The sequence below is a fragment of the Lygodium microphyllum genome, chromosome 22 (genome assembly GCF_053477565.2).
Source record: "Lygodium microphyllum isolate KBCC chromosome 22, Lygodium_microphyllum_v1.1.10, whole genome shotgun sequence".
NCBI classification, from domain to species: Eukaryota; Viridiplantae; Streptophyta; class Polypodiopsida; order Schizaeales; family Lygodiaceae; genus Lygodium; species Lygodium microphyllum.
This window is the reverse complement of record NC_141156.1, coordinates 138,321,592-138,334,968: the sequence shown is the minus strand read 5'-3', so window position 1 is coordinate 138,334,968 and position 13,377 is coordinate 138,321,592. Positions and strand designations below refer to the sequence as shown.

General features: G+C 42.3%; 1 protein-coding gene across 4 annotated transcripts in view; it reads right to left on the bottom strand.

The window, feature by feature from the left end:
* Positions 1-1,323: 1,323 nt before the first annotated feature.
* Positions 1,324-13,377, bottom strand: part of LOC148017675 (uncharacterized) — a 74,160-nt gene continuing 62,106 nt past the window's right edge. For all 4 annotated transcript variants that reach the window (XM_087663075.1, XM_087663076.1, XM_087663078.1 and 1 more), the window contains 2 exons: positions 2,609-2,833; positions 1,324-1,429 (listed from right to left, as the gene is read on the bottom strand). In XM_087663075.1, the coding sequence (XP_087519201.1) occupies positions 1,403-1,429; positions 2,609-2,833 (252 nt within the window). In that variant the 3' untranslated portion in view covers positions 1,324-1,402. The remainder of the gene's footprint in view (positions 1,430-2,608; positions 2,834-13,377) is intronic.

Sequence of the window (13,377 nt, the reverse complement as noted above, 5' to 3'; positions counted from 1 at the left end):
GATTGTTGCACCATGAATATTCAGCAATATATCAACTCAATGGAGCTGGCAAACATGTGTACTGTATACATATGTGCCCAAAAGCACTTCTAATACATAGAAGCACCAGAATTCTCTGCAATTTCTTCAAAATCTCACAAGTGAGATATTTAGCATGAATTTCACTGCGTACAGCACGAAGATTGCTTCAGCAATGTCCCCAATGTACATTTCACACTTCAATTTTGCCAAAATTCACAAATTTCAGCAAAAGCCCCAAATTTTCACTAATCAGTCTCCCCCAATTGCATTAATATATGTTCACAAGAGCATAAAATAGGCAAATTTAGCAAAATTTGACAAAAGTTTGCAAAAGCCCCAAATTTCTCGAGTCCAAATTACACCAATGTCAGTGAATTTGGCTCAGCCGAGTGAACCCCAAAATTTTCAAGGCTAATGTACACAATTTCTGCAATTCCCGAGTCCACTATCACTGTTATGTATGACCAGCATCAGATCTAGGAAAATCCCCAAATTTGTGGGCATTAATATGCACAAATTTAGTAATTGTGCTTAAGCATGTGAATCCCTGTTAATTAGAAAGGAATAATCTGCAGAAAATAAGATTAAAAAATAACGAAAACAGGGCTGTCGAAGTGTGGCACCCATTGACCTGCCTCATGCAACCTGTCGTGCCGCGTCAGGCCAGCGCCGTCACCTGCCGACCTGCCGCATTTACCCTGGACTGCTACCTGATGTTGCAGCTGCCCGGCCTGTCGTCTATCGTCGCAGCTGGTCTCTATGCTCACCTGCCATTGCAGCTGGTCTCCTTGCTTACATGTTAAGTCACGACAGTTGTGCCAACTGCCTGCACCTGACCAGTTTCGCCAAAACGACAGCTGGCCTGCTCTCAATGACTGACAGAAAAGGTGAATAGCTTCTTCACGCGCGCAGAACTGACTCGCACTCTTGGGAAGCGTGCACACTCTTGCCAAGAGCTCTAATACCAATTTGTTGGGCAAGTGTGCAATGAAGTGCGAGACAGAAATGGAGCAAAAGCAGTGTTGAGAGTGAGAGTGAGAGAATCCCAAGACGAGTGTACCAGTTGAGTTATGGTACACAAAGAATAAAATGTATTTATATGCTAGGGTACAAAGGGTGTGTTCACACTTGTAAGTTTATACACACGGAGATTAAAGGGACTGTACACCCAACATTTGTAACAGCCCCAAAAAAAGGGTAAAATTTCAAAAAAACGCCAATTGACTTTTTTTTTTGGGGGGGTGGGGGGGGGTATACACAATTCGAATGCATGCAAACCGTATGGTATTGTATGAAACATACCGTAAATGTATAGAATGCAACCCTGGTTCACAATTCCCTCCCATCTTGCCCACTTCTGCAAATTCTCTTTCATTTGCTTTCAATAGCTTAGGATTACATTCCACATCTACATGCAACAAAAGAGGATTATGATCATTTGTCTCCATTCCTAGTAACTTTTTCTTTTTCTAAACCACATTAGCTACCCACAGATGAATGCCACTCTACACCTTGGTACTTCATTAGTAGGAATCCCACCCATTAACATCGTGCCTATGAAAGATGGGGTGCTGGAGATTCTGATGTTGGATAATCTAATGGTCATTAGGGTCTAGAACCTGTTAGTTGCCAACAAACGAAAAGTCTCTGACTCTTGATAAGGGTAGTATATATGTTATGGGGATTGGCTTCTTCAAAATCACCTTGTAGTTCACTGGATAAGGGTAGTATATATGTTATGGGGATTGGCTTCTTCAAAATCACCTTGTAGTTCACTGGATAAGTGGAAGACACTATCCTAACTTGACTGAAATTTTATAGTAGTACTTCAATTTCAGCAAAATCACATGTTTTGAGGGAAAGGAAGGAATAGAGAAACCTCATGAGATCTTTGCTCCATTTTCAAGGTTAAAAAAAGTAACTTGGAAAATTTTCCCAACATTGAAATGATTACATAATCTGAGGCATAAATGCCAAGATAGGCCTTTCTGAAATATCATATATATGCATTCCACTTTGGACCCTCCAAAAGATGTAATAAAGAATAAAAAGGTTAAAATGTTTGAGGTCTGAATGTTTCATGTGACTATTACAGAAAAGTGATAAGTACTCAAGAAAGAGAACAGAATAGGCCTTCCATTACTGTAAAAGGTCCTTTAAGGCCCCTTTGCTTTGGCATGTGGCTGTTCAAATTCAGCCAACCACCTATCTCAGGCATCTCCAGGCACTAGGCAGGTTGCTTCCTGGAGTAGCTTTATCCTTTGGTTTCATGCATGCACTTTGCACAAGGAGGTATGAAAATCTATGGTTTGCAAACTCAATCATTGTCTATGAGCATGATCTAAAGCAGGGCTTTACAAAGCCTCCCTATTCAACAACAGTCTATATCACGAGGTCATGACAAGACAATCAAATGGTGAGACCCATCGGATGATGAAGTTGATCTTATGGTGCAACTACACAACATTGAATATCAGGACAAGCTAGGCACCAAACAGTCTTGCCAATAAAGGAATAAGAAACCATCAGGCAACTTGAAATGGTCAATCTTCAAGCATAATGAGTAGCACACATAGCTTCCACATACCAAGTGTTGTTTTTGAGATTGTACATCCTTCTTTTGCTTCAGTAAGATTTCGGCCTGATTATCCAGAGCCTCTTCTGCCTCCTTTTGCCAGAGCTTGAGCTCCTTTTTTGCAGTCCTGGCTTCTTGAAATCTTCTGTCAATATCTAAGGCCCTGTGTTCTAGATCATGCTTAAGTGTTTCAAGATGATCTAGCTGAGCTTGATACTCTTTTGTATGTCGTTCAACCTGACAAACTATCATATTAGAGACACCATATATTTAACCAAATCAGGCATTTGACTAGAAGCTTGGAAACTCATTAAAAGCATTGAAACACCATTTGTATACCTTTCAACTAACCGATTATATATGTGCATGCTTTAATATTCTTATTACAACTTTCACCTTGGGAGAATTCTCTCTCAGGTGTCATTAATAGGATTTTCTTAAGAAAAACATTTAATAGGAGGAATTCATCACTATGAGGAGTTTGAAATCCATGCTTGCCCTGAACTGGCCCATCCTGCTCTTAATAACATTGTAGAAAACAGAGACTGGGTTTTTGAGTAAGCCCACAACATAATCACTGCACCATGCTCTAACTGATTAACTTGCCAGCTGTGGCGGTCATGGTCTGATTTAAAAATTGCACACAGAGAAGTACTAAGCCAGAAAACAAACAAACAGATACAGTCATGATGAAGCACTTAACTGTTTCAACTACAACCTTCTATAACACAGTGCACAAGACTCAATTATCCTACTGAAGATGCATCTACTACAAGAGAACTCTTCTTTCTGAGGAAGACCACTGACTGGCATGTAAGCCACAAGATATCATCCCACTATACACTTGTATGACTGGCAGACTGCTGGAGAGAGCTGTGGATCTAGCAATTGCCTTGCCATTTGAAACTTTCAACATGCCACAAGGTGGAACCAACCAACACTCCACATGATACACCTTTCACACCAGTTTCAAGTCTTGTTACACGATATTTGAAGTTTCTGAAGCTGTGAGACATTTAAGACAAGGCTTAAAGTTTTCTCTGCATTGCCTTATTGCAGACCTTTAAGTGGAATAGTGAGGCAGGCATTTCATAGGTTTTAGGGAGAGAGAACAGAGAGCTCATTGATCTCATGTACATTTAGTTTAGCCAAAACTACAGCCTCAAGACAAGAAAAACTAAAGAACTGTATAGTTTTCCAAGAAGTGTTACAAAGCTTTCACAAGAATACATGAACTACACAACTACCCCAGACAAGTCATCCTTAGATCCCTTTATGATAATAAAACTTCCAGGAATAACCTGATGGGCTTGAAGACAAGCCATCTGTTTACAGATTATAGAAATATTCTGAGAGAAATTTCTATCATTTGCAGAACCTTCAAAGAATTATAAAAGAGTACAGGTCAATGCTCATAAAAGATGTTGATACTAAAAATTTGACACTCTTCCATTTGAATATGAATTAGAAGAGCTGTGCAACATAAGAACAATAGATTTATGTCATTATTACAATAACCTTCTGAAGGTGCTCTTGATGGCGTTTGTGGAGTTCCTCCTCCAAAGCCTCTGTCCTTGCTTCTACTTCTTTCAACTGCTTTAACTTGGCATCTGCAAGATTTCTTTTTTCGACTAATTTCTGCAGGCTTTTCTTTACTTCCTCTTCTTTTCTCTCAATCAGTGTCTCTCGTTTTCTGAAAATTTCTTCCTTGTTTTTCAAATCATTTGCCATGATTTCTTGCTCTTTCTGAACATTTGAGTGCAGTGTGTGACAACGTTGTTGTTCACTTTTGACCTGAGCTTCAAATCCTTTCAAAAACTCCTGCTGTTGTAACAATTCCTTCTCTCGTTGTTTGAGCCTCTCTTCCTAGGTTTTTAGCCTTTCATCTGCTGACTTGATAAACTCAGCAACTTCTTTGCGCTCAGCAGATATATGCTCCCATGCTTCATCAAGACTTCTTTTTGAGATTTCCAGCTCTGTCTTAGCTTCATCAAAGGATTTCTTTTCTGTTTCTAAGTTACTTAGAGCTTCACGAACTTGAAGCCGTTCCTCTTCAGTTTGTTTTTGAATGTTTTTAATAAGCTTCTCCCTGGCATTAAGTTTTTGTGCAAGATTGTCAATTGCAACACGTTTGCACTCTAGCTCTTTTTCAATGTCTAATAGAGTATGTTCTCTAGCTGCAAGGTTTTCTTCTTTATGTTTAGTTGCTTCTCTGTTTTTGGCATCTGTTAACCCTTGCTGCTGCATCAACTCATTTAGCAGTTTGATTTCTTCCATCTCTCTTTTGCACGAGACACGTTGAGATTCTAAATCTTTCACTTCAGCTTCAAAACGTAGCCTCTTCTGCTCAAGGTCATCTCTTTCTTTCTTCAAAGCTTCCCTTTCATCCTGCAGTTCTTGGGCTCTCCCCTTCAGCTTTATATCTAGGGCATCGATTTTTTGCCGTTCTTCTTCCATGGTTGACTCTTGTCCTAAGATCTCTGCAGCCCTTTTATTAGACTCCACCATGGACGCCAATGCTGCACTTCCACTTTCTGCAACAGCCTAAATGTGAACGAACTTTAACTTGGACCCAAAAAACAAAGAGACCTTTATGTATGAGCTTTGATCATTTATACTATCACAACCTTAATACACAGCATAAGAACATTGAATGTTTCACTTTGTAAGCCTTCAACTAGATTATCACAACTGTGAACAGCATAGAATTTTTTTTGTAATGTGCAAAATTTGTGTTAAGAAGTAAATAGTTACATCACCCTACAGATGCAGTGTGGCTCATGCCATGGCTTCCAACTGTCTACAAAAAAGCTTGAAGATCCAATTCTTCACAATCAGAGGCTTAAGCACAGAAGTGATCTCCAACTTTGGTTGTCTAATACAGCAGTCAGGCCTATCTTTGTTACCAGCTCTAAAGATAGCAGAGTTCCTCTTGAGCCAAATAAACTTCAAGATGACACCCGAGATTACACAGATCAACTGCCAAGTAGAGTCATCTAGTTTCGCTTTATCAGCAAAGAGAGCACTGGTCAAGCCGAAGTTATCCTATAAATTAGCCACCTTTAACCATCTTCTTATACACTTCCAAAGTGGGGCAGTGTGAATACAGTACTAGAAAAGGTGTTTCTCAAGTTCACAGGCCCTCCCACAGAATGGGCAAAGTGGGGACATATCCATTCATCTAGCCATGTGCCTACGAAGAGGCAACTTTTTCAAGGGGATCCTCTATCTGAGCACATTGAGTCTGAAGGAAAGGGTAGCCCTCCAAATGAACCTGAAACACTTTCTCCAAGTCTCAGCACTAGTCATGGGAAATTCTCTTCTCCACTTCTCCTTGACATTCATATGATAGCAAGGGCTTGGACCTTGAATTCCCTAGATGACCTGCAAAGCCAGAGTGATTTACCATGTGGGCAAATCTTTCAGAATACTACCCTTTCTCATGACCATAAAGGTTGGCTATTTCTCTTTCAGCTGTCCCAAAACTTCAGCACACCATTCAGACTCCTTGGGAGTCAATCTGAATTTCCCCACGATCTGATCAGGTTGCATCCATTGAGAAGTGACAGGGTCCTAGATGCTGCTCCAGGTATCCATACCTTTGTTGTGAATCATTCTTGAGAGCCCTGGGCGTCTGTGAACAGGAGCGATTTCAGGATCAAAAGCATAGGGAGATAGCCAAATGCTACGAGCTAGAGAAGAATCACCACTTCTAGACTCCCTAGGGTGCCACTCAGATGCAGTAACTACTTTCTGCCAAGAGCTCACCATTGCCCGAGCTAAGTCAGAGTCCAATTTTGATCCTGATATGCGATAACATCTTGCCAAACCAGGTTATCCCAGGTCAAACCATGTATCTTGGCAGTCGACACCTAGAATCACAAGATAATCATCCAAGGTTGCTGTCCACCCAGCATCTTAAGCTGACTCATCATCAAGGCACATGATTTGTCAATCAGAGCTTCAAGACTGGCTCCTCCTGATGCTCTATCCTCAGTTAAGACATTCCAAGCAATGAGTGATTGAGATTTCCTGTTCTGATGCCTCCATAAAAAATCTATGAGCATTTTCTCAATCTTTTCCCATGCAAATTGACTGAAAGACATTAAGGAAGCCATACATACAGCAGCAGAAGCCAGCATGGTTTTAATGACAGTTAAGTTACCCACAAAGGACAAGGGTACATGGAGCTACCTATCCATCTTGCCCTGGAATTTTTGATAAAACCAGTTAAATCTTTGTTTAAAGGAGATTCCCACACCTATTGGAACTCCCAGGTACCTCATCATTTCCCCGTGCTTCATAACCTTGAACCCAAGTTTAGAAAACCAAGTTTCAACAAAGATTTCAACAGCAACACGCACACTAGGACTCTTTGAGAAGGGAAGTTTAGAAAACCAAGTTTTGGGAGTCTCAAAAGAAGGGCAGAAATATGGACAAGTCCAAAGCAAAAGATTCTATCCCTCTACCGTGCTGCATGCTCACTATCCTACCCTCAAAGGTCTAAAAAGACAACCAAAGGTCTAAAAAAGGACCATTGCCTGCTCGGACGTGACCATAGTAGACGGGGACATCATGCTCGGTGAAATGAGATGGTTCCTAGATGATGAGGCACACTCATTGCCTCATCATCTACCTACCTACAGTTTACCATCACCTACAAACATGATATAATCCCTCCAATGAGCAGCCACCCAAGATTCCCTAGATACCACTAAAATGGAATGACAGTAAGTGCCTACTCGGATCATCTTTATTGGAGCTTGTAGGAGATGGACCCCCACATACCCTTGGAGGATTTTACAACACAGCTTGTTGGAGCACTTCACACCTTAGCTACCATGTATTTTCCCCACACATGCACCCATACCACCCCCCCCCCAAAGCAAGAATGTCCCACAGAATAGCTGGTATGACGAGGAGGGCAAGGAAATCTGTCTTCGTTTCCAGCAAGGCAAAGCATGAGAGACCTACACACATAGCCAGACACGCTTGATCTTTCACTGCTTTGTGCAACGCAAGAAGAGGGCATTTCTATCCAGATTGGAGCACGAGTTTTACCAGCTATTATTGTGACAGGATAGCAAGGAGGTGTGGAAGGCATTCCAAGAGCCCTGAGCCCATACACCCATCACCTCCCCAAATACGTGGCATGCATATACTACCTCATTATACTAGGTACATGGGCAGCCCCCGTTGCCCCAACCACCAAAGGAAAGACCCATCTCATCCACCTTCTTCAGCACTACGAGGTTCGCAATGTCAGCTAACATTGCAGTACCAATCCTAAAAGCTGGAGACCCCATGGTTCCTACAAACTATAGGATAGTCACGGTTGGCCAGCACGTGCTAGCTAAGCTTTATGGATTGATACTAGAGCATGAGCTAAGCAAATGGGCATAGAAGCACCAACATCGAGCATACAAACAAGCAAGGTTTAGGAGGAGTTGCTCCACTCTTAATCATATCCTCACACTCGGAGCCATCATCGAGGAGAGTGTAGGGCACAAGGGAGGCGGGTATACTACTGCCTTGCGGATTTCCATAAGGTCTTTGACAAAGTACCATGCGCTAGGTTCATGAAAAGAGAGTAGGAGCTTGAGATCCCGATGGGGGTGAGATGAGGGATAGTAACACTATACACGTTTGCTACACAATAAGTATGAGCACCAAGAGGGCTGTCAGAGGAGATCACCAGCAACATTGTGGTCAAATAGGGATGCCCACCGTCACCTACTCTTTTCGGCCTTTATGTTGATGAGATATCAGACTACATTGACAGACTTGGAGGGGAAGGGGGGGCATTAATACCCATACTATTGTATGCCAATGATATAATCACACCAAAGGGATTGCAGTGCCGCCTAGATGCACTACACGCTTTCTGTCAGGAAAGGGATCTCACAGTGAAGCTTGGAAAAACCAAGGTTATGGTATTCAACACTTTCTCCCAGTGGATTCGGTGATCAGTACCCCACTTCACATACGGAGAGGAGATATGGAGGTGGTCTAGAGATATGTTTACTTGAGGATTACTTTTTTAAGACCAAGATTCACTTTGAGGAGAGCAGCAGAGCATAGATTGACACGAGGTTATGCGGCTTTAGGGTCGATGGAGAACCACTACACACACATGCAGTTTCACGAGCCTCGGACAAAGCTTTGGCTATTCGACACTTTGGTCACACCAACACTTCTGTATGGGGCCCCCATATGGGAATCAAGCCTCTACCACACAAGGAGAGCCACACAGGATCAGCCACTACCCAGGGGGGAGAAGATATATGAGGGATGGGAGCAAATGGAGAGACCCCTAGTACGGATGATTTCACGGATGATTCAAAGTAAAACCTCCATACTAGATGAGATTATCAGAGCTGAGATGGGAGCACCACGCATAATGCCAGAGGCCCTATTCCAAACGGTGACTCTCTTGCATAGGCTCTGGACCTTGCCGCCTAGACAGAGGCATGGTTATAGTTACATGGATTACACATGGCTCACCTTCCACTACTATAGTACATGCTAGATGTCCCTCACCTGGAGCTCAGCCGAGAGGAGCTGAACCACATCATCAAGATGGACATTATTCAAATACACACAACCACGACATGGGTAACACCTACTGGGGGTCTGGGGACAAAGATGGCTTTCTATCGGAAGAATCTTCTACACATATCACCTAATGGCTTTGTTGTTGGTCCGAGATACATGGATGCACACCTGTCTCATGGTGTATGATGCGCCATTGGACAGCTCTATACATCCTCACACCAACTCCAAATCAAGACAAGTAGATACGGCGTACACTCCCTCCCCCTGGAGGACACAATTCGCCAACTTTGTTAGCTCAAGAGCAACAATACTTATGCATATACCTAGTGTACTACGAGATCTAAGGGTGTTTCCATTGCTTGTTTAAAGAGGGATTTAGGTCACTATCTAAGGTTATGGATTTCTCGAATCAAAAATATCTTGGGCTAATCTTATTGAAGCTATGCCCCTATAGAGAGCACCTCTTATGAACCCAGCAGCATAGACACAGAGCTGCACACCAATGTGCATTCACGAAGTTCTACAGAGCATCGACTAAGGGACCCTACCTTGCCGCTTCAGCCTCTCTATTCTAGAGAGACCTATGAGAGACATCCTAAGATGAGTGCCTCCTGAGCAGTTCCACATTGTATCTAGCTTAGACATCATTTTGTACTCATCAACTATGTATTGTTCCATGTTTATTCTCCATTTAGTTAGCATTAGATAACTTTTTTGGGACACGGAAAATTCCCAACCTTCTCAAATGTAACATTTTGGTCTCATCGGCCAATTTGGCCCTTTGTAGAAGTTAATATAACTTCTCTCTCTCTCTCTCTCTCTCTCTCTCTCTCTCTCTCTCTCTCTCTCTCTCTCTCTCCCCTTGAGCCTACTTAAATTAAATGAAAGTATTTATATTAGGCCTTTTCTCTAGCCATTAAAATCTGAACAATCACAAGTCAAGCCAAAAGGCTACCAAAACATAGCATAAAAATATCATGTAGACGGCACAGTAAAGAGTAGAGCGAACGATATCCAGCCAAGGAGCAACCATATCAAGGAGGATTAGATCTGCTGAAACCATGGAAGAGATCTACCATAATAGTAATCACCGAAGACAGGCCACATAACCATGGATATCCAAGGATATTCGAGGCCGACTAAAAAATGAAGGCATTATGAGTGTCTTGAGATGCTCTTGGCTTGATTTGAGCTACCATCGCTCAATTTATGCAAGGTATTTCACTGCTGTAATATAGTGGGCAGTAACCATTTACATTGCTTATGGAATGCTTTGAGCTTTGCGTTAAGATACTCCAACCAAGAAATACAAGAAAAATATCCTCTTAATTCAACTCAAAGCATCTATGAATGATCTACAAACATTGCCCTGCCATAGGGGCACATAATACTTGCATATTTTGACAAGATGTCTTCTGTAGAGTAAGAAATGAATGAAAAGAAAAATTTTATAGCTAATTCTATGAATATGGCTGAAGATATCAGCCCCAAATCAGCCCAAATATCTTTAGGAATTCACCTCTTAATAGCATAAACTTCTCTTAACACGGTGTCCGTGCGTTTGGTGTCGAGAGTCCACCATGGAGGTAGGAAATAGTAGGGAAGGGTAGATTCATGGTGAGCTCGGTCACATGTCTTGGAGCTTTGGTCAATTGTTATAGTGATCATCCACTTACGGGCTTGAAGATTTATTGAGGTTTTATGCTCCTGGCATTACTCTTGATGTATCTTTGATTCTGGATTGTTATATACTTGATGCATTGAGCTTGCACTACTCATTTATTATTCGGATTTCATTCAATGGGAGCTACTTGGATATTTTGCATTCAAGCAAAGCTTTGGCTTTTATCCAATTGAGCTTAGTCTATTGAGCCAATGGGACTCATTGAGCTATGTACATACTCTCTTGATACTTATTGGATGCAGTAACTCTTTAGTGGGATGATTTGATTCATGCTTTGGACCTAGCACCTATTTCTGTCAAAGTGATGTCAGTTGCTATATTTCTTTTGTTTGTTGAGCATCACATTACTACATTTCATTGTACTATTCACCATTGCCACTCATTGCTTCCACTTTTGGGCAGCCCAATACTCCCTCTTTGCTTTTCTGCATTGAAGTTCAACCTTTCTATTTGATGATGGAGAGATCATGGAGGGTTCCATTATTGTAAGTGATTTGACATGAAAACATCTTACCCTAATTTACAACAATATTGTCTATACATTACCAAGTAGGACACTTGGAGATATCTCAAATAGAATGCTTTTAGAGAGAAAGCTCAAATAGAGGAGGATAGCGCTTCAAGATCTACAGACCTATGAATGCAAATATAAAGAGAGAGAGAGAGAGAGGGAGAGAGAGAGAACGACCCGTGTATCCCATGCTTTTTGAGCTACCGTTCTTTGGGGAAGTGGCTGAAGTGGAGTAGGCTGAGGTGCCCGTTGTGCACGTCCTCCTGGAGGAGGAGTAGCTGGAGCCACAACTCTAGGTCTAGCTTCTTCTCCACTGACATAATCCCAAAGACTTTTCGCCACTAGTACATTCTTCATCATGAAGCACCAAAGTGAATAGTTATTTCCATCTAATCTGTCCTCCTTGGATACATAGGTGAAGACATCTCCTCCCTAATTTGCCATGATTATCAATTACCAAAAAAAGAAAAAGAGCAAAGTCGAAGCAGGGCCACACTAGAAATCTGAAAATTTCCAAAAATTGCAGGAAATAACTTTCTACAATTAGTGTACAGAGGTGCACTCTGTCAAAACTGTCTGTAATGCACACAATCCAACGTGCAATCAGTGTTCAGCAACACTGTACTAACAAAATCCCCAAAATTTCTTGTCTCAAATTTGTTCAAAACAGTCTTTCTATGACTGTAACTACAGTGCGTATGCCAATGTCCTCAAAAAACACGAAAGCCCCAAAATTTTTTATGAATGTGCCCAAAAAATTTGCATCCATTGTGTCCCAGACACGTTTCTGAATGTTGTGCCTGCTGCGTAGGAACCCTTGCTTCCAAAAATTATGCTAGAATTAAACATTAAAAAAAAAACGTTTACCACAAAAATTACGGGTTAACTGGCACAGAGTCGTCAGGCAGGTGTCAAGCAGGTACAGTCGGCGCTTCAAACACGGGCTGTCACTGGCCACTGGCACGTGTCAGGTCAAAGGGGTGGTCAGCGTGGTGTTGATGGGTGACGGGCGGCGCAGCAAGTTCCTCACGGCACAATCAACAAGTCAAATGAGTGGTGTGTCAGGGACTGCGAGAGGGCGCAGGCGGCTGCAGGCGAGCGTGGCAACTGCAGGCTTTAGGCATAAAATGTGACGTGGCGACTGCTCATTGGTCAGGGGCATAGCTGCAAGAAGAGGCGCAAGCAAGAGAGAGCAGACAAGGGTTGCGTTGACAGGGTTGGGGCGTCACGGAGACCTGGCGAGAGCAGCAGAGAGGGCGGGCATTGGTCACAGGCAACTCCCTAGTCACAATCAGAAAGGCATCAAGTTGATGGAGGCGCAGACTGACTGAGCAGGAGCAGGGCAGCTCCAAAGCTAACTGTGGACAGGGGGCAGATCTAGTACTGAGCGGGGACTCTTGGAGGCTGAGCGGAGCTGCTAAGCAAAGCTAGAGCTCTGATACCAAATGTGAGAGAGGACGGCAGGATCGAAGCTCAGTTAGAAAGCAGTAGACAGTCTGAGAGTGAAGCACAACACCCAATGCAATAGCTGAAAGAGTGTAAACTGAAAGTACAAGGTATAACCCTTAAACCTTAGGGTTGTAGGGGGTATTCACACCCCGAACACGGTAAGTGTTTGTAAGTGTTTGTCATAAGCACATACGAAATAATACCATAAGTCTGGGGGAAAAAATATCTCCTATCGAGAGTAAAAAGTGCCCCAGGGTCCTACTGATTACTGACACTCCTATGTGAGCATAGGTGTAAGTGAGGCGTGAGTGAAATACCCAACATCTTCATGCAGATCACCATGTAAAAATGTAGTCTTTACATCCATCTGAATGAGTTCCATATCTTCAACTGCAACCAAGCCCAAAACGGTTCTCAATATAGTCATCTTGACTACAGGAGAGAAAATCTCATCAAAGTCAATTCCATGCTCCTGCTTGTACCCCTTTGCAACCAATCTTGCTTTGTACTTTAGTGAGGAACCAAAAGCGAACATCTTGTAAACCCATTTGCATGGAAGTGTTTACTGCCCTTTAGGCAACT